The sequence below is a fragment of the Aptenodytes forsteri genome, unplaced genomic scaffold (assembly GCF_000699145.1).
Source record: "Aptenodytes forsteri isolate BGI_AS27 unplaced genomic scaffold, ASM69914v1 Scaffold193, whole genome shotgun sequence".
NCBI lineage: Eukaryota > Metazoa > Chordata > Aves > Sphenisciformes > Spheniscidae > Aptenodytes > Aptenodytes forsteri.
The window spans coordinates 9,297,273-9,324,510 of record NW_008795405.1 but is presented as its reverse complement, the minus strand read 5'-3'; the positions used below and the strand labels follow the sequence as shown (position 1 = coordinate 9,324,510).

General features: G+C 40.6%; 1 protein-coding gene across 1 annotated transcript in view; it reads right to left on the bottom strand.

Annotated features, from left to right (window-relative positions):
• Window positions 1-26,976, bottom strand: part of KCNK13 (potassium two pore domain channel subfamily K member 13) — a 35,979-nt gene extending 9,003 nt beyond the window's left edge. The window contains exons 1-3 of the mRNA XM_019472449.1: window positions 26,896-26,976; window positions 24,568-24,637; window positions 17,706-18,068 (exon numbers count right to left, since the gene is read on the bottom strand). Coding sequence (XP_019327994.1) covers window positions 17,706-18,068; window positions 24,568-24,637; window positions 26,896-26,976 — 514 coding nt within the window. The remainder of the gene's footprint in view (window positions 1-17,705; window positions 18,069-24,567; window positions 24,638-26,895) is intronic.
• Window positions 26,977-27,238: the final 262 nt, after the last annotated feature.

Below are 27,238 nucleotides of genomic sequence, written 5' to 3'. Positions count from 1 at the left end.
AATATAAATATAATCATGAAACAGCTTTCCAGTTTAGCGTACAATCAGAGCTCTGTCTGTGATGTTGTGGCTATATTCCTAATGCATTTCCTATTTATTTGCTTAACTCTTTTCCTTGTTTTTCTCTATCAGTTCTACTTTGGTCATGACTCATTGGGGAAATGATGAATTTCACCAGTGGAACAGTCACTGGAAAATGACTGGGCATCGTGACAGGTGTGAACCAAGCTAAATAGGACCAAGACTTTCAACTGCAGTGAAAAGATCATCAAGAAAATAGTAATGAGGAAAGAGAAGTATAGAAAGTCTTAGATACCTGCAAAGATGCTGACCCTCCTTCCCTCAGACACATTCTGCACTGAACTATCTACGTGAGGACATTTTGTGCTTCTGAAAGAGAGGCAGAAGAAACAACTCTAAGAGAACCTGTACTTCAAAGACTTTATTGAGAAAACGTCCTGTACTGCGCACTATTCCTACAGTGTGCGGACACTAATAATCTGGCAAAATTCACTTCTGCCATGATAGCCTATTCTGGTGCTGTCAGAGCAGAGTAAGTAGTCCTAGGAAAACTCTAGTTCTGCTGGAGTAATTGTCACTCATAGGAACTCTTGTAGGAAGAGCTAAAGCACTCTCAAATTATGTCACATTGCTCCCCTTATGACACTGCTACATCAGCAAGCTTGTAACAGAGTCCTGTTCTAGAAAGGAAGGAGGACATGAAGTCCTTCCCAGGAAGAGAAAAAAAGGACACATTTCTGTGAAGACTTTGACTGTGTGAGGGGAGATGTCCATGGGAGCAGGCATGGTGCTGTCACAGCTACCTGACAGCAGTAAACTTGGACTTGGGTCCAATTTCTGATATGAAAAAAAATGTCTAGAGTGGTTCATTTTGCTAAGTGTATGCAGAAAATCACACACACACATGCACACACACGCCTCTGATTTCCCATCAGTGGAAGCTCAGCATCTGAACTGTGTGGCTGTCTGGTGAGACATACGTTCCTACATGTTGTCAGAACCATTCATTTCAACATCTTGACCCTCTTTCTGACTACAAGGGGAGAATGAGCTAGCTGCGTCCTGAAACCCTCCGTTACCGCAACAATTACTTGACAAAATATTTTACCGGGGACAGCCTGGTGTGTGGTAGCATTTATTTCATTGGCAATGCTATTTTCTCGTGCTGATGGCTACATGGTGGAGAAGGGCTCAGCCTGCCCAGCAAAGCAGGGGATGTATGGCTATAACAGCGCTCCTTTGTGCTATATGCTCTTCTGTTTCCAGATCTGCCTGCCCGAGCGAGCTCTGCGCCTCCCCAGCCCTCTGTGGAGCTGTAAAAGCTGGAAATGTCTCCAGGGCTATTAGAGCTGAGTCATATCCGCAGATACACCACTACGCTGAGTGACTGGCTGCTTGGTGACCTGGGACCCTGCCTCGAGTGCCATTGCTGCTGCTTCCTTCAGCACCGGTCTGCACCCGCAGTGTCATGCTCAGGCAGGCTGAGAGAGATGTAACCTTCTGCGGAGCTCATAGCAGGGTTAAGTCCATTCCTAAAGGGCAATATTGATTTTGAAACTAATGATATAAGATGTTTTGATGAAACAATAAATATAGTTACCCAAGTACAATCTACACTTTCTCATATATATTGAGATTTTTTTCCCCTCTCTAACTTGTCTGGAGAGTTCTCAAACCTGGCAGACAGCACTGTTCACTGTTTCACTGAGGCTGAAGGACAGGAGGGAGATGCTGCTGCGAGGACTGCACGAGTCCCCTGCTCAGTCTGTGCCACTGCGGGGATATAAAAGACTTGCGTGAAAGATTGTGCGCAACATTTCTTTGCCTCTGGGAAAAGCCTTCTGAGAACCCAATCTTGTAACACAGATGTACGTTAGCATCACACCAAGTGTGTGAATGGGACTTCGAGGGTAGAAATAGCAAAATCTTGGGGCTTTCATGGATTTGCTTTTGGAAAGCATAAGAAAAGCTGGGTTTGTGTTAGTGTATGTAAGGCAATGTCTGTATTTAACACAGCGAGGTTCAGCTCACAGTGAGTCACTGTTAAAACCAGTCTGGAGAGCTGTGTACCTGTTAAGGCCCTTCTTCTCTCATTTCACATAAATAAGCTGCATGTTCTGCCTTGAACAGAAACCTAGTTTAAGCAAAGCTTCCAATGTTAAGAAATCTAAAAGACATAGGTAAAAAAAATGCTAAAGGGACAACATTGGATGAAAAATATAATAAAAATTCATTTTTAATAGACAACATCTTTATGGGTCTGTTGATACCTCTGTTATAATGTCTGCGTAGCCCTTAAATAATACATGACTCTGGGGGAGAGAGAGCCTCTGTAATTTTCATTATTGTAAGTTTTTCATGTAAGATAATTTATGGAAACCTTGCCATTCTGCTATATATAATTAAGGTTATATTTTACTTAAGGTTCATTCCAGGTCTTGTGTAAGAAATCCCTCTGTGGAGCTGTAAAAGCTGGAAATGTCTCCAGGGCTATTAGAGCTGAGTCATATCCGCAGATACACCACTACGCTGAGTGACTGGCTGCTTGGTGACCTGGGACCCTGCCTCGAGTGCCATTGCTGCTGCTTCCTTCAGCACCGGTCTGCACCCGCAGTGTCATGCTCAGGCAGGCTGAGAGAGATGTAACCTTCTGCGGAGCTCATAGCAGGGTTAAGTCCATTCCTAAAGGGCAATATTGATTTTGAAACTAATGATATAAGATGTTTTGATGAAACAATAAATATAGTTACCCAAGTACAATCTACACTTTCTCATATATATTGAGATTTTTTTCCCCTCTCTAACTTGTCTGGAGAGTTCTCAAACCTGGCAGACAGCACTGTTCACTGTTTCACTGAGGCTGAAGGACAGGAGGGAGATGCTGCTGCGAGGACTGCACGAGTCCCCTGCTCAGTCTGTGCCACTGCGGGGATATAAAAGACTTGCGTGAAAGATTGTGCGCAACATTTCTTTGCCTCTGGGAAAAGCCTTCTGAGAACCCAATCTTGTAACACAGATGTACGTTAGCATCACACCAAGTGTGTGAATGGGACTTCGAGGGTAGAAATAGCAAAATCTTGGGGCTTTCATGGATTTGCTTTTGGAAAGCATAAGAAAAGCTGGGTTTGTGTTAGTGTATGTAAGGCAATGTCTGTATTTAACACAGCGAGGTTCAGCTCACAGTGAGTCACTGTTAAAACCAGTCTGGAGAGCTGTGTACCTGTTAAGGCCCTTCTTCTCTCATTTCACATAAATAAGCTGCATGTTCTGCCTTGAACAGAAACCTAGTTTAAGCAAAGCTTCCAATGTTAAGAAATCTAAAAGACATAGGTAAAAAAAATGCTAAAGGGACAACATTGGATGAAAAATATAATAAAAATTCATTTTTAATAGACAACATCTTTATGGGTCTGTTGATACCTCTGTTATAATGTCTGCGTAGCCCTTAAATAATACATGACTCTGGGGGAGAGAGAGCCTCTGTAATTTTCATTATTGTAAGTTTTTCATGTAAGATAATTTATGGAAACCTTGCCATTCTGCTTTATATAATTAAGGTTATATTTTACTTAAGGTTCATTCCAGGTCTTGTGTAAGAAATGTAGAGAGTCTTGCTACAGCTCCTGTGCTATCATAAATTCTATGTATAAATATTTTACGCCTACCTTCTGGTTTCCCTTTATATTTTTTATGTAGTTTTGGAAGCCTGAGGTGCTATGCCCAGTGCCTTTCCATCACCCCTAGATAGATTTGTAAGTCTGTACACCTTTTGTGTTACTATAGGGATAGAACAGGCCTCAGTTTTGAAAATACCTTATTATTATTTTCAAACTTTTTTGTGACTTATTCAACAGTCATTTAAAGGTTTGTGTAGTTTTTATTTAGTCTTCAAACATAAAAACATTTATCTAATTAAAGAATCTAAATTTTATTAACACATTCATATTTAATATTTAATTAATATTAATTTTAATATGTCATATGAAAAGGTACTCGAGCCCTATATATGGGTGCAACACCACATCTGGTCCAGCCTGAACACCCATCAAAGCCAGCCATCAATAGTTTGGCAGCCTCTAAAAGGCAGAATAGTATCGCTAACTCTGCTGGGGCTGCAGCAGCGTTCGAGTGCTCGATTACATCTATACTAATACTTCCCAGCCCCTGGGAAGGCAGCGAGGGTTCAGTCCCTGCAGCCGTTTGCAAATGCGCTGCAGACACCAGCTTCCACCTCTCTCCTCCATAGAAACGTCCGGCCCCGATGGTGACACCAAGCCCAGCTTCGGCGGGGCTCAGAGCCCTCTTTGGGTGCAAACCTGCACGTGCGCGGCCCCAAGACAACCTGAAAACCCGTGCTGAAATGTGCTTAGCAGCTGACACCTTGGTATGGGTACCGTGATAATGACGAGCGTTAGATCTGTGAACAAGTAGCATCAAATGCAATTCAGCGAGTGAAGGTGTTAGTGCTCCCGTCCCGCCGTCCCAGGCCTCTGGCAGAGGCTGCAGCCCTAAGGCCACTGTCTGAGTCTATTGGGAACCAGCTTTTTGCTATTTCTTTTTGGAGAAATGAAAGCCCTACATTTTACAATAAAAACCCCAAAGTTCTATCTGATGCCTCGATAAAAGAAGGACGCAAAAGCAGCAGTGTTTCTCTTGTTCAAAGTAAATAAATTAAAAATAATTAGATTGCTATGTGCTGGAGGGATGCCCAGCCTGTGCCTTGAGGGGAGGGTGCGCCTGTTCGTCCGGCCCGACTGCACCAAAACCAGGGGACTCATCTGACCCTGCCACTAACCCAACGCATCGCCTAACTCCTCTCCCCCGGGGTGGACGCTAACACGCCTCACAGAGATTGGCAAAACTGCAAAACAGAAAAGTGTTAGACCCCCCAGTGGGTCAGCAGATTATTTAACACTAACTGGTTTTCCTTAAAATTGTTATAGCTGCAATATCCTAAACTCTAAGGTATACACAAATTTATCGAAGGAATAATAAGGAAATATGGTAGAATGAACTGATCCTTTCCATAGTTAAAAAATGCCATGGCTGAGGAGGCAGCTTATATAATACAGTAAAAAATAGCAGTATCACCAGTTCCATTCCTGTTAAAAAACACCATAAAAATAAAAATAAATCAAAATTTTAATCACCACAGATTCAAATTTAGAAAGCCAAAGGCATATGCTTTTGGATTTAAGGTCATTGAGAAATGCAGTAACGGTCTGATTTGTGATGTATGTTTGGTTAACATTTAGCACCAAAAGAAGTCCCTGTAAGGACATATTTATAGGAAAAAATGCTTTAAAATATTGGCCTCCTCTTACTGATCCCAGAAGAGTATGTTCAGAATATACTGTACACACTGCATATATGAAGTGTCTGTGATGTGTTGAAGAATCAAAACCAGACCTAAAGATCTTGAAGTGTGGCTGAAACAGGGATTAAAAAATATTTGTCTCAGTTCCTTACAGCAGAAGGAACTTAAGAGAACATGAATGGATTCATATATATGCAAAGCTGAAAAATACATATATCTGTGTCAGATAAGCATGTGTATATATGATGAATACATATGTATGTATATTAACCTTTTTTTCTGTTGAATAGTCTGCCTCACTAACAACAACCAGTAGCTTCAAGCCATAATTCATCTTGGCAGGATAATACTTCATATGAATCGTGAATGTCATTAACACTCTTTCAAGGGTTTGTTTTCAGTCATTCAGTCTGTGTAAACATAGTAACTTCAGCTATTAAGGAATAAGAACATAATGTTGTGTACTAATTAAGCTATAGGTTCATCTACACTAAAATTTTCCTTTTAAATAGTACAAATCTGCCCGTATTTTAAGAGTTTTCAAAGGTTAGTTTAAATTTGCTTCTTGTGAATTTTATTCTTGGCATGGATACATAAGGTATCTTATTTTTCTTGGAGGAAAAAAGTGTTTCTGCGTCTCCTGGAGGGCATTTTTCATGTAATACTGTAGGAAAGGTACATATGTCTGTAGCTTCTGCGATTTGCTTTTCCAGTCCAAGATGTAGTACTACAGCTTTCCTCTGGAGTAAAGCTTTAGTATTTCTTCTCATTTAGGGTTAAAACTATGGGAATTAAGGCAGGTTTTTTTGTTTCCCCCAGTCGAAAAAAACAAGTGAGAACATGTGGTGTCTGTTTGTATCCTCTTGGTAACATGAGCCTGGGGAAATGCTGTTAGTGGCATTTTAGTGAAGGGGATTTTGTAAAATTAAAGCTCTTCCCTGGCTTTAAATACCAACACAATCAGAGCAATTTTATGCAACAGTGTCACTTGCGGTTCAACTACAGCAGAAAGACCTCGGCTGTGAGTGTCAAGCTCGAAAAAGTAAAGAGAAGAAAAAAATCTCCAGCATTACGGGCTGGAAGGAAGCTGGACACAGATAAGGAAAGCTAATTTTTGGTAATGTGAAGAAATAGGATATGTGCATGTGTGTTTGTGTGTGATTACATTTTCCTGACCAATTTCAAGCCTTATCTTGATGGCAGAGAGGAAGGTTGGGAGCCATCGCTACCAGAACCACCAAGGGCCTCAGCCTTACTACCTCCAAGGAACAGAAAACGTCATCCAGAAAATTAGGTTATCCTGATGCTTGGATACATCAAACTGAAGGACAGATCAAAGGAGCATAGCATAAAAGACAGCGCAAACACTGTTTTAGTTCCTCAGAGACCGACAGACAGGCCCAAAAAGCTAAGAAAAAAGACAAAAAATTCCCAGTTCCCAAGCAAGTGCTGCAGGGACTGCAAATGCAAAGCAAGGACCATGAGCTCACACCATATAGAAAAGGCTGTTGGTATGGTATGTAGTAAGGTTTTTGAAATATTCTGTATAAAAGAGGAAGCAGATATTGTGATTAAAATTACAAAAACTGATGGACAACGCTGACGACAAATGTTATCAGAGATTTCAGTGAATATTTATCACTGGAGAACTGGTGACAGAGAACTGTCAATTCTGTGAGCGCTTGCAATGAGCATATGATGATGAATTTGAACACCTGTTTTATCAACTTTGAACTTCGTACCCATTAATCTGTGTCTCAAAAGCTAGGCATTATGGAGGGGGCAAAGGCTATTTCTCACCCTTTTTGACATTTTGAAAGCAAAAACTTATGCTGGGGGGGCGGATACATGGACACTTGGGAATAAAACCTGAATTTGTGAAGTAATCATAGAATCACAGAATGGTTTGGGTATGAAGGGACCTTTAAAGATCATCTTGTCCAATCCCCCTGCCATGGGCAGGGACATTTTTCACTAGATCAGGTTGCTCAACCTGAATAATGTCAGGCTACTCCAAAGAATACATCACCTACAAAAGAAGCGTTATTGCCACCAGGTGCAAAAATGTCAAGACAAACTTAGGACACCATAGAGAAGGGGGGAAAAAAAAAAAAAATCAAAGAAATGTGACAGCAATAGAGAGCACAGTGAATTTCAGCTTGGAGAAAAGAGTAAGTCATTGCCGAAACAGTGTGCTGGCTCCTATCTGCACAATGACAAGGCATATAGTTTTGTTTTCAAAATGTCTGGCTTTTTCGAAAGGCAAGGACTTGCTAAGTCCCTGGTTCATGGATGTCCTAAATATAATGTACATGTCCCTTCCTGTGAAGCCAGAGATGTTCTCTTAGTGACAGGTCTAGTGGCATACGTCTGTAAGACAAGCCTAAGTCCAATGATCCAGCCTACTCATATGCTTTTACAGGTCCAAACATTTATGTAAAAAAGAATCTATATGTAAAATAGGACAGGGAGGTTCATACTGCACTACTCCAAGTCCTCCATAGCAACTTTGTCTTGCTGTCAAAGTATTGTGCCATTGCAAATGTTAAAAAAAAACCCAACACGATACCTACTGCAAGGACTGATTCTCTTCTTACCGATCTGGATGATGACCAATCCTGCTGTCTGCGCATCAGGCATACTCAAAATCTCAGCATCAGATCAGTGGTCTTTCATCACCCACGCAAACAATTAAAAAAGAACAAGACAAACATGCGGAGGAGGGTAGAACTGAATAAGATTATAACAAGATGATAAAGAGTGGTCAAAAGCTACAAAGCTGGGCATTTTCTGACATAACCGGCCAAGTGGTGTACTAAGGACATCCCAAAATCCAAGGATGGCTGAGGTTGGAAGGGGCCTCTGGAGACCGGCCAGTCCAACCCCTCCTTGCAGAGCAGGGCCTCCCATGCACAGGAGGTGTCCAGTCGGATGTGAATTCATCTAGAGGATAAAAGGGATGCCAGGCTTCCCAGTCAGATATTTATAGATTTGTGGAAATAAAATCATACTTTAATGATGTCTAGAAAAAGAGACGTTCATTTATGCAAAGATAAAACTGAAGTGAATCCTTTCAGAAGTAAAACTGCGAAACTGCTTCTGAAATACTTTTGATTAAAGGTTAAACACCTAATAGTAGCCTTTGAGAGACCCAGAGAAACTATTTGCTTTCTCTCTGCTTCACGAGGTTTCTCTCTGCAAGTTTGTTAACTGAATTAACAGCTTTTTTACGTGAGCAAACACTGCACTGCACTGCTGTTGGAAACGTAAGAGCCCCATTTCAGAGGGGCTCTCACCTCTGCCCGCAGGTATCTGCAGCTACCTGGCCCAACAGAGGAGATTCCTACCAGAGCTCAGTATTTGTGAGCCTCCAGAAGAAGCGAGCTCTTCTCTGAGCGATTACTTGAAGACAATCACTGAGTTGAAATCATAAGGCTGAAAGATATAGGAGCAAAAACTTTGGGGGGAAATGCCTGTCTGAACTTTAAAGAGATTACATGGACTTTGGAGTGCAACACACAAACTCATTTTCTGAAAGTGTGAAAGATCTAACCTAGGGCTATGTCCGGGCCTCTGCACTAAGGAACAGACACTTAAGAAAGGCCCATCATTTCAAACAGGTGTTAAATGAAGGAAAGACATTTTAAAAAGCACAAAGAGAAATTTATCACAAGAATCATCCTAGATATTTCAGATTATTTTAGAAGATAGCTTTTCCCAGGCTTTCAGGAACTGTTAAGCCTGGAAGCAGAGAGGTTCGGCTGTTGGCAGCCTGTGTACAACACCCTGCTTTGTAAATACCTTTTTCACAGATGTGTCGTGGTTTACTTGATACTGTTAATGCTGATCAGTTGAATAACTATGTTTAATGAAAATTATATTTCACATTCTGCTTATGAAAATGGTGAAGCTGAGAAAGCTTTTACTACGTATGTTTATCCCAGGAACTGAAGTATCACCTATATAGTTCATAATGTATTCTGCCAGGGGAAGAAGAAATGCACGAATAACTCCAAATACAATATACTTGGTTCATTTTCAAACCCTTGAAAAAATGACAAAGTAAAGTCCTGGCCCTCTCCAGAAGTCTTGAAGATGTCACCTGTACTAGTAATAGGTTTAAATGCTTCCAACCTCATCATTCACAGTGCTTATTCCCCAGCTGACCAGCACGTTTTACTTTGGAAAAGAAGCACAGAATTAAATAATAGGATTTCCAGGATTGTGAGTGACCAGTGCCGTGGCTAACTGTGTGAAAACAAATCTGAAAGTTTTGAGTCCATTTATCAAGTCCTTTCTGCACTAAAAGGACTCTGTGCAGTCTTTTCTCTCTCTAGAATGGCTTCCTGGAAGCCACGTCCAAAGCAGTTTGCCATACATGAAAAGGAAATAGTACTTTGATACAGCATATAATGCACATGCTGAAAAACAGGTGCAAAAGCCTGTGTCACAAAGGAATCTCTTTTAAAATAAAAAGCCTGTCAGTGGAGTAGTTGAAGAAAGGGACTTTATCAGACTTCCATTAGAGGCTCATTTTCTTCTGAAAACAAGGCTTGTGAACTACATCGGAAATACTATTTTTTTTTTTCACCCAGCCAGGAGCTGAAGAAATTAATGGTTTCAAAGTCACAGCAACTTTCTTAACAGGTAGAGAAATAAGTGACATTCTGCAAAGGACAGTTTTAAATGAACGGGAAAAGATTAAGCTTTTACATTGTTGTGTTTTAAAAAAATTCTCAACATCTATGATGCAGAATGATATAGACAGAGAAAAATTAGCCCCGTTTCAACAGAATAGGGAGGCCGTAACTGCCAAACTCCCACAAGTGCAAAATAAGGGAAAAAAAAACCCCAAAACACACCAGGCTGTTGTTAGGAGTATAGTACGATTTGAATATGTACTAACATTAAAATGCTAAACGACCAAGTTAGCTGGTCCAGTACAAAAATATTTTGTGAAATAACAAAAGGGAGCTGTAGACCAAAAACTGGTTAGTAATTATTCCAATGGACTCAGCTTCATCGAGGCTATTAGAGCTCCTGGGGTGCTGATACTTCAATGAAAACTATGGCTGAACTAGTGATGCCGTATTTTGCTCTGTGCTGAGTGTTGCTGCCTTCCAGGAACTCTGGGAACACCTGAAAATCTGTGTCACACACACTGGATTTGACCAAAAAACACCACTGTCCCTTCCTCTCTGGCCTTCCAGAAGTGAAAATTGGCTAAAATACTTTTGCTCAGTATGTAATTTTTTTTGTTTTTTAAAGATGTGATTTTAAAGTTTGACTTTGAATAAAATTTTGCTTTAAAAGATGTTACAATGGATGTTTTCTTAGAAGCGGTTAAAGCAAAACTAACAACAAAATAAAACCAGCCACCAGCTGTCTTGCAGTCCCAAGAGTGATGTTTTACTTAGAAACATGACAATGACGTTCTTTACCAGATGCATGTCTGGGCTTGCTAAAACATGTTTTTAGCGAATCTTGACATGTTTATGGCTTTGTGATTTATCTTTTACAAAATGCACCACTAAAAGTCCTCTTTAACAGAAGCACTGGAATAACAAGCTTTAAGTATATTCAAATGATAAATCCTTCTGGTTGAGGTAAGGAAAAAGGCATCCAATGCTGTCCATGAGTAAGAGGTGTTTGAAGTATCCAGTGCAAAATATAACATAAAATCCACTCTTGCTTGAACATTTAATGACTATTCTGGAACAGTATATACAGTTCAGGGAAAGAGGAACGAAGATGTCCTGATGAGTGAACAGCAAACTAAACCCCATCCATCTCTGTGAATGTGCATTGACGGATGAGTCCAAGGACATTAAGACACCCTGCCACCCCAAAGAAATTTTCTTTTGTGTAAGATCTGTTAATCACCCATGTAACAGCGATGGTGAGGTGTCATCAGACAGAATATCTGAATACATACATTGGCTAGCAATGGCAGCTGTTTCATATGCATGTTATAGCTGATTCATGTTCTGTTCCTTCTATCTTCTGACCTCATATTGTGGTTTTGAATATCAGGATCTTTTCAGCATCCACTTACAAGCCTCACAACTGACAGCACAATGTTTAAAGCTGAAGATGTTTTAGCAGACTTTCTACTGAAGACATAACTTTCAAAAAACCTGACACCTAGCTTAGAGAACTACCTCAAGAATTGTACTGCCAGTAACTGGTCCAGCTGCTTGAACATCTGCGTGTCGTTACCGTAAAACCCATGCAGTATTTATTAGTGAGGAAGGCCTAGCAAGACCTTCACCTCCTTCCCAAATCCTGGTGTGGGTGCAGCCTGCAGGTTACCACGTTTGGTTAGATCTTCACTAACTGAGCAGATGAGCTTATTGAAAATCATATTAATTTCCACTTCCATGTCATTTAGTAAACTTGTCTTGAAAAAACCTGGTTGTTGCTCAGGTAACTTGGAAACTGTATTTTTTCACTCTGGAAATCAGTTTTACTTATTTCTTAAATCCTGTTTCCTATTGTCCACTTCTGCTGTTTTGTGTCACCAGACACAATATAAAATTTATAAAATAAACGAACAGAAAATTGTTAGGTGAAGTACTGATGCTGAAGTTAAGCATCAGTCTTTGCATGAACAGTAGAGGCCACAGAAAATTTCAGAAAAGGAATGGCAATATTCTGTTTAAAACCATGTAATTTGTGCAATTCCCAGGAATAAAAGTGTCAAACAGGATTCCTGATCAGCCTCTGTAATGCTAGGAGGGAAATTATCTGCTCGTACTTGATGCTGGTCTGCCAGACAACAGACTGGAGCACAACCAGTTTGGAACGGGCACACCCTTTAGAGTCACAGCGCAAAACCACACGGGTGCTAAAGGGTTTTCTTTTAGCCAGGAAGTTCCCTCTTTGGCCCAGGCATCCTCTTAGACTTTCCTTAATGGCAGGTATGACAGCTTAAAGAATTCAGAAAAACCGGGGTGTCAGCATCCTCTCAGCCCAGATCCTTCATGTTGGTCAAAAAAGACTGGGCAAAGTGATGCTCTATATCCTTGGCTATTTCGGAGATGCTGGTTTTTACACGGTTGCCACTCTCATAAGAGCTATAACGCTGAAAGGAGGCATCGAATATTCCCACCAAACACACTGGTTCCAGGCAGCATGGGTGGAGGATGTGCCCAGCCTCTTACTTTGCAAAAGGTCTCCATCTTTAGGATCTGGAGTCTTTGGGTTTTAAAATCCTAGTGCACTGCAGCAACTTTGCTAAAGCAAACGGAGATGTGTCTGCTCTGCTCTCTTCTGAATGATGATCGTGAAAGGGTTGTGTTTATTTACAGACACAATGCAGTTTGCCGTAACAGTTTGCATGCAGTCTGGTAATGTATTTACTATTTATTCTTTAGATGGGGAGGCAATGCAGTAGGATATATTAAAAAAAAATCCTCTATAAGTGGTTGTTACTTGATTATGTACAGAAACAACCAGTTTAAGTCTGTATTTGTTTGTACTGAAGACATTGGATAATCCCAATGAATAAAATCAACGGATAATACTAAACTATTAGCTAATAATCCACTGTATAAGAAGCATCACAGGATTGAAGTCTAACCTCATGATGTCTGGGTTTTCTTTCACATACACAATAATGCAGAGTTGAAAGGCTTCCCCACAACTGTTGTATCTATTGGATCATCCAAAGTAATTAATTAAGAAGCACTTTTAAATGGCCTTTCCTTCTCAGCTGGAACATTTTAATCCCTGTCTTTTTTGGGGCTAATTCTTCAGTCAGAAACAAGAACTGTTTTATAATCATTTTACCTGTATTCAGGTCTCAATCTCTTGCTTAAGATGTCATTCATGATGAACAGTTCAGCCGTAAACTTCTGTTCACAACCCTTTCAAAGACGCCTTTGATTATAGGAAGAAGCCTCAAATTATCTGCCTGTGAAAATGGGTTACAAACAGGACAAACTGTCCTCATAGACCCTTTCCATGCTCTCAGAAAATCTGTAGGGAAATGTCAGCACATATGTGACAGGCGTTTGACAAATTTTGTGTTAAAAATCTTCAACAAAATGCTTCTTAGCAGATGCTGCTGTGGATTAGAAAATGCTTCCACATCCTAGATGTTAAGCTTCGTTTTGTTTCTGTGATTGATGAAGCAAAAGCTTTTAACAAATTGCTTGACAAGTTATTACAGATGTCCCCTCTCTGTTTAAAATTTTTGGTATATGTGTCTCCTTCTTAAAAGGCTTTGAAGAACTTGGGTTCTTCAGCAACTCTTTTGTCTTTCAGACCTAAGGACTGAGCTACTTAGAGAAAACGTCTAAAATTTCACTCAGAATTTCAAACTGTGTTTGGTGACTTGCCACCATAGCTGCCTATCACTGAACCTCCTTGTCTGAAACACTTCTCTTTTTAAGCGTGTTTGTGCTGGTGGTTACAGTGGAAGCCTCCTGGCTTGGAAACCGAGTTGTTATCTGCCTACTGTTTTAGTAAATGCTTTTTGGCTGCTTGTAAAAAACAACATTCACTACTTCAAAATTCCCACTTCATCTGAGAAATGATACATTATTTTAAAAAATGCTTTCTGTATAAATGTATCTGGATCTGAAATATTGTTGACTAGTGAAGACATATTGGTTACATAAATATAAAAATATTAAATAATACAAACAAAAATTATTTAATGAGGTGATAACATACAGTGTTTTACAGCTGTTGGATAAAAGCAACTCCCTTCCAAACTATGGTAATATGGTGTTTGAGACTATTTTCATATCATTTATTTCATTCTCTGAGTGTCCTTTTAAACACCACTGTCAGGCATGACGAGCGATGGAGGGTGAACAATATATTGACTTCTGCAGGACTGCCAGTGTGTAGTTTCTGAAAGGCTTTAAAAGTCATCATCCAGCTATTGAGAATGAAGAGAAGAAACAATAATAAATCACAGCTTCTGCTTTTCTTGTTGTTGATCAGTTGGTCTCCCGGCTGCCTGCTGCCTTTCACTTTTAGCCCCTTTTGCTGTTTGTTATCTATTTGCTCGTGCAAATTTGTTCCTTGGTTCAAACCATTATATGGATTCACTGAAACACTTCTACAGCAAGAAGAGTGGTCTTTCCCCTTGCCGTCTGGGTAGCTGTCACTGATCGATGGAGGTAAAGTGATGAATTGTTTTTAGGAGCTGCTTTCTAGACATCCACGTTTCCACATTAAATTCCACCTCCCGGGGAGGATAATTTGTCCTTCTGTTTGAAAACTGCTACTTTTGAGTACAGCCCCAGCCTGAGCAAACCATTTAATGGCCTCAAGTTGTGCCAGGGGAGGTTTAGATTGGACATGAGGAAAAATGTCTTTACTGAAAGAGTGGTGAAACATTGGACCAGGCTGCCCAGGGAAGTGGTTGAGTCACCATCCCTGGAAGTATTTAAAAGACGTGTAGATGAGGCGCTTAGGGACATGGTTTAGTGGACATGGTGGTGTTGGGTTGACGGTTGGACTCGATGATCTTAGAGGTCTTTTTCCAACCTTAATGATTCAATGATTCTATGATTCTATGATTACTGCCTTCTCTTCCAAGTGGCCACACAAGGAAGGGAAAGTTTGCCAACTGCAAAATGTTTATGTTCTTTTCCACAATTTACAAAAATGCATTTCCTCATCTCTTGTAAACTAGACCTAATCCTTATTCCTACCTAAAAGACTGTATAAAGACAGAACAACACACTTGGCATTCCTACCTCATTTCTTATCACTGCGCATAATGTCTCACACCCAAAGAGTTCTTATATTCTAGATAAAGAACATAATGTGATAGGTACATGCTTCCCAGATTTAATTTAATAGAAACGTCAATGTCATGGGAAAGATAAGTGAATTGAACAGGAAGACAGAGCATGGGTCAATACGACTATATGCATGTGCAAACCCCTCCCCAAAAACTTACTGGCAGTAAGAGAAGAAGCTAGTTAAATCTTTCAATTCAACAAGAAGCTTTGGCATTAGCAAATACTTGCTCTGTGTTAATCTGAACACCAAGGAGAATTCCAAATTATTAGTAGTTCCTTTCACATTTGCAGCCCCTGCCTTATTAAAGCACTTCCATATAAATTGTCCTTGCCATCTCCTTCCCATCCTTGCAAGAAACACCCTTCCATTTCAGTAGGATGAAAGTCAGAGGGAGTTAATCAAATTGGATCTAATCAGTTGAGGCTGAAAATATGTTTTTTTAAATCATGTTAAATGCTTGAATTTAGTTGCTCATTACTTGTATTTCCAGTAGGCAGGAAGATACAGTTGACCAAGCACTAATGATACAGTAGTTTTAGCCAGATTTCTGTACCCTTTGTACATGACGGTGTATCAGAGAAATTCACTGGGCAAGCAAATTTTGGCCTTGATGCAAACCATATTCTACAAATTAGACATAAATCTATTAAGATAAATGGAATTATATTGGTTTTGCAGCAATAAGAGTGAGGTAAAATTTGATCCACAGCCGTGGGATTCATTGGGAGCTACCTATTTATAATAAAAATATCTTAGTAGATAGAAGCATAAATGCTAAAAATAGAATGGTTACTTTTGCCAGCATTTTATCTTGTCTAGAAATTGGGGTTTTGCCTGCTGCTGTTGATGTGAAATTCCTGGAAATTGCTACTCACATCTTAGGAAGTGAAGTTCTGCCATTAAGTTTTGTGATGAGAGCAGATATATCACAGAAACAAACTATGGAAAGCAAAGAAATAGTATAGACCGAGAACCATATATACTGATGTTGTGTGCTACTCCTGTCTTTCCCTAGGTTTGTATAACCTGCCCAAGATCATTCAGCTTCTTAAAACCTGACAGCTGATTCTGAGGAATGAATGAAAAAGCTACCTGACATCTGATGGATTACACGTTTGAGGACTCTGTGTAAAGCAAGGTAAGTAAGTTCAAAGATAAGTTTACAATTGTATGAAATTGTCTGTCTTGATATGTAGCAGCTCAGCTTAGGGCTGACGCATACCAACCTCCTCTCTGGAGTAAATAAAGAAACAGAATAAAGCAAAGAAGAACTTGACTTCAATAACCAAATTCTGGGTAGCTGATGAAGATGCCAAGAAGGGTCTAAAGCCAGAAAATAATCAGTTTAATTCCTTTACTTCTCAGGGAAGGAAAAATGTGTGATGGTAGGTCCTGCAAAGGAACAAACAGAACTGTTTTAAAGAGAAAAAGGGAGCCAAAGGCTGCCAGCAGAAGAAAGGTCTTCAAGTCCCCAGAGAATGGGACTTTCTGGGGAGTAGAAGGAGCCATGTTTCTCTAGAGGAGACACTGTGATAGCTATGAGGAAGGAAGTCTAAATTAAAAGATGGGGGATACTGGAAAGATAGTGGTCCAGTCCATCTTAGCAAACAGGCATTTCAGCTCAGTTTGAATATTTCTTCTGCTTTTCAGAGAAAGTCATGGTTGATTTTGAACACTTGAAGAATTTGTGTGGGATGTGCTTCAACGTGTGGTCCTGGAGAGGTAAACCACGTCAGAGCTCCCTGGGGCTGGTGCTCTGGTGGTGCTTACGCTGACAGGGTGTCTTATGGGACCAGTATCAGTCCTGGAAGCCATGACAGCCAAACAGTGAGAGCCACAAAATGAAAAAAATCAGTCTTTTCCTAGAAAAGCACTAGAAAGTGCTAGAGAGACCAAAAAGCTTTCAAACTCAAACTCAGGAAGCTAAAGCACAATGTCCAGGAAGTTGGGTGCAAGCACAGAAATTTGGTAAGAATGCAAAGGAGGTAATTTAAAGAGGGACTACACAGATAGATGATTTTTCTTGGTTAAGAAAAAAAAAGAAAAAAAGCACATAATCTTTTCATTAACATTCTCTGGAAATAAACACAGCTGGGAATTTACTTGCTGAAGTAAAAACTCCTGTGCTGTGAAGAGCACCTAGCAGTTGGATGTATGTCAGAGAACTATTGGCTGAAGACAAGAGGATATATTGATTGTAAAGTAAATCTTTAAATACTTACCAAGGACCAAAGTAAAAATGGTACATCAGCACCTAAAGTGTGTTTCATGAAAAATTTAGGTGACAAAGTCTAAGAAAGAGATGCACAAAACCCCAGCTTTTCCTTAGGTATTGAAAAATCTGCAGGTAATTATGTTGCCCCCTGACACTTCTCTAGATGCTTAGTTTTGCCTGAGTGCCTCTAGATACTGTTACCTCCACTGGCCTGAGCATTTCTGGGATGCACAGGCGAGGCAGTTCTCTGCCGAGGTCCCCACAGCGCTTGAATCACTGGCTGTACTCTAAACGTGGCTAACGTGCAGCAGCAGGACTGCATTTAGCACAAAACACAACAGCTATTGCCGCTTCCACTTAACCCAGCTGGCGATGTCTACCTGTTACGGGAAGCTTGATATTTGGATTCAGTCGTCTTGACATCGCTCCCTCGTGCAGAGTGTTGGGGTGGAAGCAGCATACGTGGACCTTGTGTAAAGCACGGTAAGGGATTCCCCTCCATGCTGGGCAGAGCAAAGGTGGCATTTGGAGGCACAGCACCCCAGTCCGGTTGCTTTCCAGCACTCCCTGTCCCAGCACAGCTACTTAGCACCTCGCAGCCAAAGCAGTGAGCGCTGTAATCGCACAGCTGCGGCTCCTTCTTCCTCTGCCTGCACGTAGTCTTGGAGCACACATAGGCAGGGAGCCCGTACTCATGCTGCTCAAAAGGATTTATGGAGTGGCTGCTGCAGGCAAACCCGTACGTTCCTCCTGTGTGTTGCCAGCACCCAGTAATCAAACTCCACGGGTTTTGCTGATGAGTAGGTGCTGGCAGAGGAGGCTTCTCTAGATAAATTTGGCTCCTTCTGTTACTCACATTTAAACTGACCTTTATAGGACTATGAGAAATGTGTCAGGCTCTTGACATCCCCTGCACATGTCTTGAATATAAGGTGCCATCAGATACACCTGCACACCAACTAGATAGCTTTCATGAAGAGCAGCATGCCAGGTGTCTCCATGGACTTTGGAGCAAGCCAAGAATAGGGAATGGAATAAATCACAATTGTTTTAACAAAGTATAAGGTTGCATACCTGATTAGAGGACTGGAAACAATATAAAAAAAAAAATCAAATATCTACTTGAAAATGTCTCTGTTCAGACTCTAACTCAGGGTTTCACTTTAGGTGTGAGAACTATGGACACAGCCTCATAAACATTCTGCTCTAAGAGTTACTTCACATCCAAACTTTCTTTTCTTCCTATATTCCTTCTTTACTAGATATCAGTGAGTCCATCTGAATCTTCAAAGTGAAGCTGGACTAGTTCTTTATTTTTTTATCACTATGTGACTGTCAGCAAAAATGTAGAAGAGAGATTCCGTACATTGATATAGACAGGAGATCTGAATGTGCCGATTCCTCAGGAATCGGTACTGGGACCAGTTTTAGTTAGCATCTTCATCAATGACCGGGAGAAGGGAGCGCACTATAAGATCCCCAGGTTTGCAGATGACACTAAGTTTGACACCAGTGACACCAATGCTACACTGAGAGCAAGGAAGGATCTCACAAAAGTGAGTGATTTTGCAGAAAGGTAGCAGATAACTTCACTGTAGAAATGTAGGGAAACATAGCAAGAGAAAAATAACCTAAACCATGCCTATAAAATGCTGAACTCAGACCTGGCTATTTCACCATGGGAAGAAGATCTTGGAGTCATCATTGACGTTTCTCTGAAATTATTGGCTCAATGTGCAGCAGCACCAAAAAAAAAAAAAAAAAGGCAAGCCAGAAAAAGGGCACTGAAAATAGAAACAGGGCATCATTTGGCTGCTTTGTAAGACTCTTGGTGTAGACATCTTGAACTGCATTCAATTCTGGTCTCTACATCTCAGGAAGGAGATACTGGAGTTAGGAAGGTACAAAGAAGGATGACTAAAGTGATTAAGGGAATGGAGTAGCTTTTATATGAGGAGAGAACTTCTCTATTTAGAGAGGAATGTGCTGAGGATGGATATGATTAAGGGTTGCAAAATCCACGCAGTAGAAAAGCTGAATTGGGGTATGGTATTGACCAGATTCTGAGATACTGGAACTAGCACATCATTCAATGAAACAAGTAACAAACCGCTTTAAAACTTAAAGAAAGTTATTTTATACTCAAAGGGTTTTGAATGTCTAGAATTTGCCTCCAAAGGAGACCACAGAGGCAGACAGTATGAGCAAACTCAAAAAAGAATTGGACAAATTAATAGACAAAGTGTCCATGAGCAGAGAGGAATTGGAATGGGTCAGAACATACCTTCTAACATCCATATCCAACGATTGTGGATGCTGAGGGAGTACAAGGACCTGTGACTTTGACCAGGCTCACATCCCCAAATGGCATCACCTCCTGCTGGAACCTCCCGTTGGAACACAACACTGGACTAAAGGGAGCATTGGTCTCGCCTTTTTGAGAATTTCTCATGTTTTTAGAAGAACCTTGCTTTCCTGCTTGCCCAGTCAGGGTGTACATGTTACTCCAACTCTGCTGAAAATTTGGTAGGAAGGCTCCTTCCATCCTCCTCCCACCTTCTCCTTTAGTTTTGGGTTAGATGTCACATTTCTATTATGTTCCTTAGCCGAAGTATTATTTCAAGCTAGAAAATCCTTTTTACCTTGCTTCATTACTTAATAAAGCATATATGTTAGAAAATAACTACTATGAAAACATCTCAGAAACATCTAATTAATCAGCTTCCAGCATTTCACAGAGAGCAAACATGATATATTTGCTGACACAATGAAAAACAACACTGAGATGAGGGAGGCTGGGCTGACTGACATCACACACGTGATTAAATTCTGGGTAATTCCTCCCAACAAGTTTTGATGTGAGAACTAATCTGTTTTCATAAAATTATTAAGGGATATTAGCAATTCAGGATTATTTTACTACTTGTCAATTTAAATTTGAGTACAGGATTCTGTGTCTAAAAATATATAGCTTGAATTGCAAATCACTGTAGTGTCTCCATACATTATTAAGGTACATATTTCACTTCAACACAGAATAATCATGACTACACACACTTCAATTTTTGTTCACAACTCAACTACGAAAATACATAGTGCTGTGTAGATGACCTCCTACATCTCTTGCCACAGCCGAGGCCTTGGAGCTTGTGAGGAAGAGGATGTGCAGTTCTTGCATTCTTGTCTTTCCACAGAACATTCACAATTTCAGTTAAAGACTTTGCTATTTTTGCCTTGGAACAATTGAGTCTGAGGAGATCTCTGATGATTTAGGCAAAGACACCATTTGCTTTGCAGCAAGGAGTACTGTTCAGCACGAGGAACAGTAACTGCTTTTTTCAGGGACTTTGCTCACTGCAGGTTTATTGAAAGCATCGATGCCTATGCTATTCTCTTACTTTGGTACATGACAAAATGCAAATTTAAAAAAAAACCTGCCACCTTTTATATATCCCCATAAAAAGCAAATGATAAAAATCTGAGTTCATCCTTTTAAGGAAACTGTGCAATTACGTTTCTTATATTACAAATAAATATTGCTTTACTTTCTTTTTAGTAAATTGTGAGTCTTTATTATGGCATCCTCTAATTCATTCTATTTTAAATAGGTTGAAGTGACAGTTTTTAAACTCAGCAGTGTGAGGGCAGTAATTCAGCATCATAACTTAATGATGTGAGCAGGTGTGAGGAAATGACAGATTTATTCCAGTGCTGTACAAGTAGGCACATGCTAAAGCATCCTGCTCAAGGATCAGGTCTTCCACAATGTAATGATACCGACTGGTAGAGTATAGATGTCTTTAAAATGAAACATCCTTTACTGCTTTGGCTTGTAAGATGCTAGTACATAATTTAAAAACTTCTGAATTCCCCATTTTACACAACCCTTTGTTGCAGCAGTGCTCTCTTTGGAGTGAGGCAAAGCATACACTGCTGCCTGCACTGATCCCCTGACAGCTGGATCAGGCATACAAACAATTTTGTAGGATGAACTCATTTAAAAACTTAAAGCATGGGTTGACTGCTTTGAGTAGGAAGGTATGTTTGTGAGTATTTGAGCTTTTCTACCCACTGCACTGGCTAACGAAAATCTAGGTTCCCACTACCGTTTCCATAAGCTTCTCCTCCAGGATTTACACACCTACTACGTATTTTCCAAGTGTCTCTAAAACACATGCTTTACATAACAAATAGAAATTAACTATCAGTTTTGAAAAGCTATAATATACTTCTATTTCACTGTGTTTATTAGAGGTTTGCCACGTACACTTCTTTTAATTTGTATATTTAGACATGAGAACAGCCATAGCTGTGAGAACAGAAATAATAAACTCCTTCAGGAAATCATTACCTATTAAGAGAAATTGAATGTAATGCACACCAAATAAGAAAATGAAGGCATTATTAGCATTGGTGAGACACAGGCTTGAGGATCTTGAAGCTTCAATGCCCAGTCTTGAGCTGCACCGCTATTCTGAGGTACAACATACCGACTTCAGCAGTTCTTGCTCAGAGACCTCACTGCATCGAGCCTTGCTAAATGCTGCAGCAGTGCTCTCTTTGGAGTGGGGCAAAGCATACACTGCTGCCTGCACTGATCCCCTGACAGCTGGATCAGGCATACAAACAATTTTGTAGGATGAACTCATTTAAAAACTTAAAGCATGGGTTGACTGCTTTGAGTAGGAAGGTATGTTTGTGAGTATTTGAGCTTTTCTACCCACTGCACTGGCTAACGAAAATCTAGGTTCCCACTACCGTTTCCATAAGCTTCTCCTCCAGGATTTACACACCTACTACGTATTTTCCAAGTGTCTCTAAAACACATGCTTTACATAACAAATAGAAATTAACTATCAGTTTGAAAAGCTATAATATACTTCTATTTCACTGTGTTTATTAGAGGTTTGCCACATACACTTCTTTTCTAATTTGTATTTAGACATGAGAACAGCCATAGCTGTGAGAACAGAAATAATAAACTCCTTCAGGAAATCATTACCTATTAAGAGAAATTGAATGTAATGCACACCAAATAAGAAAATGAAGGCATTATTAGCATTGGTGAGACACAGGCTTGAGGATCTTGAAGCTTCAATGCCCAGTCTTGAGCTGCACCGCTATTCTGAGGTACAACATACCGACTTCAGCAGTTCTTGCTCAGAGACCTCACTGCATTGAGCCTTGCTAAATGCTGCTCAGTTTTGCTATTTAAGTAAATGGAATTTGTGTAATCTGATGGGTTAAAAGCTACAGAACCATGGTTTCACATAAGTGGCAGGTGGTAGCATATGTTGGGGAAGCAGGAAAGGAAGAGGATGCAGAAGGTGCTTGGTGTGAGCTCAAATGACCTGGTGTAGAGAGCTTAGATCTGAGTCCAAACATCCCAGCATTAAGGTTGAAAAAGACTGGGACTTGGATCTCCAGGAACACAGACTTGACAGATGCTGGATCTATATCAGCATTGGGCATCTTTTACCAAATCCTTTATACTTTCAGGTGATGGCAAATTTGAGCGCGGGACTCCAGGGCAGGTGGGTCCCACCTACCAAATTCTGTCTGAGCCCTGTTGCTGTAGTTACACCAGCATTGCCAGCATAAATGCAGAAGTTGTCAGCTCTACTGACAAAAAAAAAAAATGTAGCTTTCTCAATTCACATGGAAATTTGACAAGCATTTATCTCAGTGGCAATGGCAGCAGAAGCAGCTCTTGCCCACTTAACCCTGGCGTTGGCTTTCTTGTTCTGCCAGTGCAATTGCCTGTGGCCAAACACTGATCCAGAGGAGAGGTTAAAAGTAACCCTTTTGTCAGAGTATTTTTAACCAGATGAGTTCCTTGATCCAGCTAATTGCACAGCCCCACAAGAACCAGGTAGGTGGGAGAGAAGAGGTAGTGCTGGGTGTTGGATGTGGAAGGGATTCGGGGCTACAGGGTGCAGCACTGCCTCAAGCATGATGCGCAGCGTTAGGGATGTTGTGTTTCCACCAGACCAGCTCCTAGTGAGTAAGTGATTCATCAAATGCTTTTGGTTTTGGATATGCTGTCCTCTCATTCCTGGAAACTTGTTTTCTGAAGGTATGCTTCCTTCAGTCCCTGCTCACCAAGGGAAGCTGAGAGAGCTGAGCTCTTCCAGTGCTGCTGCTGGTGCTGGCAGAGCTCCCCTCTGGAGGACGGGAGAGAGCACCGTGGCCTTTTCAAATGGGTGTTGCTATGGGCAACTGTATATAGGAGAATGTAGGCTAGAGGCAGAGAAAGCCAGGGGGATGAAGTAGAAACAACAGCCCAGCAGGAACAGCTCTCAGAGCGGGTATAAATGCTGATGTAACGGCAACTCAAGCAGTCTGCCAGCAATTGCAAAAAATCACAGCCAACACACCAATGGGCTAAAAGTTATCACTCCTGGCAGCAGATGTGAGTTTTCATGCTTCCTAAAATGAGGGCGTGGAGGTGCCTGTTCCTCTGAGGACGAGGAGCAGACGGAGAGTTGCAGAGACTCAGCAAAGCAATCAGCTCTGCACCTTCCTCTGCTGTCTTCCCTCCTCTCATGAAAGAGGAGGAGCTGACATCTGCTGAGGGAGAGTTGTCCATCACGATCAATTTACTACCTTCCTCACGTCTAGATGGGCACAATTTTTTTTTTTTTTTAATTTGGAACCATCAGGGAAATTCATGTTTAGTTTCTCTTAAGGCACTTGCAGAGTGTCTGACAGGCACTTGCACAAGCCAGTTGAATCTGAGCGGTTTAGTTGTCCAGGAAAAGAGCAGGTAACCTTCTGTGCAACCCTTCATTGAAGAAAAGCGTTAGTTCTTCCCGTTAACACAGAAGGTAGCAAAAACAGCTATTATGCACCTGAGTTTAAAAGCTGACTTTCACCTCCAGTTGCTTTGCAATTGCATTTAGGAGTCTAAGATGGACAACTCCATGCATACCACCATGCCTCAGTTTTGGTAACCTTCCCATGACTGTATAGCACCGAGCCAGAAAGCACTGTGAAAGCCAGGTATCAGGTATGCCAACACTACTGCTGGAAACCCATGAAAGAACTGTTTTCCTTTGTGTTCTCCAGTTCGCCTTCCCCTGCTGCCCTGCTCTCACCCTCGGATACTGGTGCAGGGCAGCCAGGAGTGCAATACTGCCACTTTCATCTCAAAGGCCACCTGGACAATCAAGTCATTGATTTTTCTTAATTTAGTATCCCATCCTGTTGCTGTTGCCTTTCTCTTCCCACATCCAAGATAAAATATTACCTTGCTTGCCTGTTTTACTTTTCCTTAGGCGCTTTGCTGATGGAGGTCCAGCCAGCTCAGGAGGAGGAGGCTGAACCAGGACATTACACAGCTAGGCTCCTTTGGGACACACTTGTCCAGATTAGACTCCATCCACCTCTGTCTTATACAAAGGCAGTTTGGCTAAATTAACCTTTTTTTCAAATACGAATTACTCACTTTTTAACACAAACCCAAATGAGACTAAAGTCTCCTGGGATTTCATTCAGCCAAACGTTATTCATGCGCAGCTTTGAGTTTCACACATTACGACATTTGTTTCTAAGGCAAGAAATCAATTGCAAAGATATATAAGAACTTACCCTGAAATTTGCAAGCAGCTTTTTAATTTCATATCATTTATTTTAGTCTTCTATTTCCCAGAGGATATAAGCAAGGTCTATGAAGAAGTGATAGAGAAATAGTAATTGCCAGTTTATATTTCATTGCCTTTTTTTTCAATGGAGGATGATTTTATCCAAGCCCAACCTTAATAAATTGAACTAAATCATATCAGGAACTGTCACATCTTCAGGTCTCCAATTATTTTCTAGCATCATTAAAAAGATACAGTAAAAAGTCTGCTAGCACCTCATGGAAAAACCTGAGACATCTTCTAATTATGTGTGATTCTACCTGAAGACAACATCCAGCTTTCGAGCCCGTTTTTTTCTCTTCTCACATTTGATAGAGGCATAGTTTGCTAGAAACCAACAATCTCCTTTCTTAAAATTTTAAGCTTCTCTTCCCTGCTATTTATGTGCACGTAAACTAACTGGAACATTGCAAGAGAGAATTATAGCTTTATATAGGAAATACAGAACAGGACAAGATTTCACTTTAAAGCAGATGTACAGCACATGCGCAGCCACAGATGAAGCACTGTGTTTTAGCACACTGGATAAGATGCAATTATTCACACCAATAATTAAGAAGGAATAATTAACATTTCCCACTGTAGAACAAGTGAACAATTCCATCACTACAAGTGGAGTCTTGCTAATTTAAAGTAGCAAGATGCAGGAAACTGCCATATTTGCTCCTCATGGAAAGGTAAGCATATCTCCATGGGTGATGGACACTATTGAGTCTTATTCCCACACCCTAAAACTTCTCTTTTTCTGACAAAGCTTTTTCCTGCCTTCCAGGATGAATCCCACTGAATGTCAATGAGCAATATTGAACTGCTGTGAAAAGATGCTTCCTTTTAGCTTGACAGATAGAAATCAGAGCCTTGCAATAAAATGTGCACAGATGGTGTGGGGCTTATGCCTTGAAAAAAGTGAAGCAGTGACAGGAAACAGGAACTTCAACTCTTTTAAAAAGAAAAACAGTTGTTGATCACACATGCAGTGCCATCAGATAGTGAGTGAGTGTGCAATGTGTGCAGTGCAGCTGAGTTTCAAACACACAGACTTCCCCTTGAGTTTCTCACCAAAAGGTGAATGACTGAAAATATCGTCACTGCTTTCAAAAACTTACACATTTGCTTAGTTTATCCTATGGTGGGAAAGGAAAAACTGTTCAAATCTGAAAGGGAACGTATTATGTAAGGTAGAAGGTTATGTTTAAAGCAATAAAATTATTTTGATTAAGAAAAATAATATATAGTTGTTTACTTTCAGTTATATCAATATTCTTGCTGGCAATTCTTCTTGACATGGGAAGGTAATGCAACCTTCAGCAGGCAAAAAAACCCTTCTTCATAAATTCTGAATGAAAGAATCCCTAACTGTAAATGCTGATAGACAAATTCTGCCTTAAATCCAATAGCTAAAACAAACCATCGAAAGCCTGAGCTGGCCAAACCATACAAACCAATCTGCTAGATTTGCTGTCTTTAAAATCACTTTTCTGTTCCTCATCCAGTCACAAAAGCATCATATACGCTCCTTTTTCATAAATTAGAATGAACTCAAGACTTTCCTTAGAAAACAAGTTTCGTGATGCTCTACTGTTCCCATGACTCTTTCCCAAAACTTTATCTTCTCCCTTGGAGAGCAAGGTTCACTGGCACTCAACACTGTGCAGTTGGAGTGGAGCTGCAACCTCCCTACCTCTCACTATCTCCTTACTGAAACAGGTAAAACTAAGCCCTGGCTCTTTTAGCTGCAGAAGCCCATGCAGGCTGCACGCCGAGTTGCTGACCATGCTAACCCCCAGAACGGCTGAGGAGTATTTCCATGCTGCAAATACCAGCTGCAATGTTTGTTGCAAAATGCACGGCATATCCCATTTGCCTTCACTGAAAAGCGTGCTGCATGCTAGTGCTCTTTACCCAGTAAAACCGTCAGATACTCAGGAACTAACCCGGTCACACGGGTTTCCACCTCCTTTTAAGAACATGCATATCTCCTCCACCAAAGGAGGAGCCTGCTCTCCTCTTGCCATTTCCCTATTCTTTGAATGTAGTTTGACGCAAGAAAGACAAAGCATAGACTTGACGGAGAGACAGAAACCTGGAGAAGAGTTTACTAATACATCTCAGGTGTCCTATTTAAAAAAATAGATAAAGTGAAAACCCCAAGCAATGAAGCAGGATATTAAAGAGAGTCTGTCATAACAAATGACCATCAGTGCCCTGACATTACTTGCTCTCAAACCAGGTGAGGCCATAGGCAAACGTTTCTCTATAACTATAAAGCTGAATGGG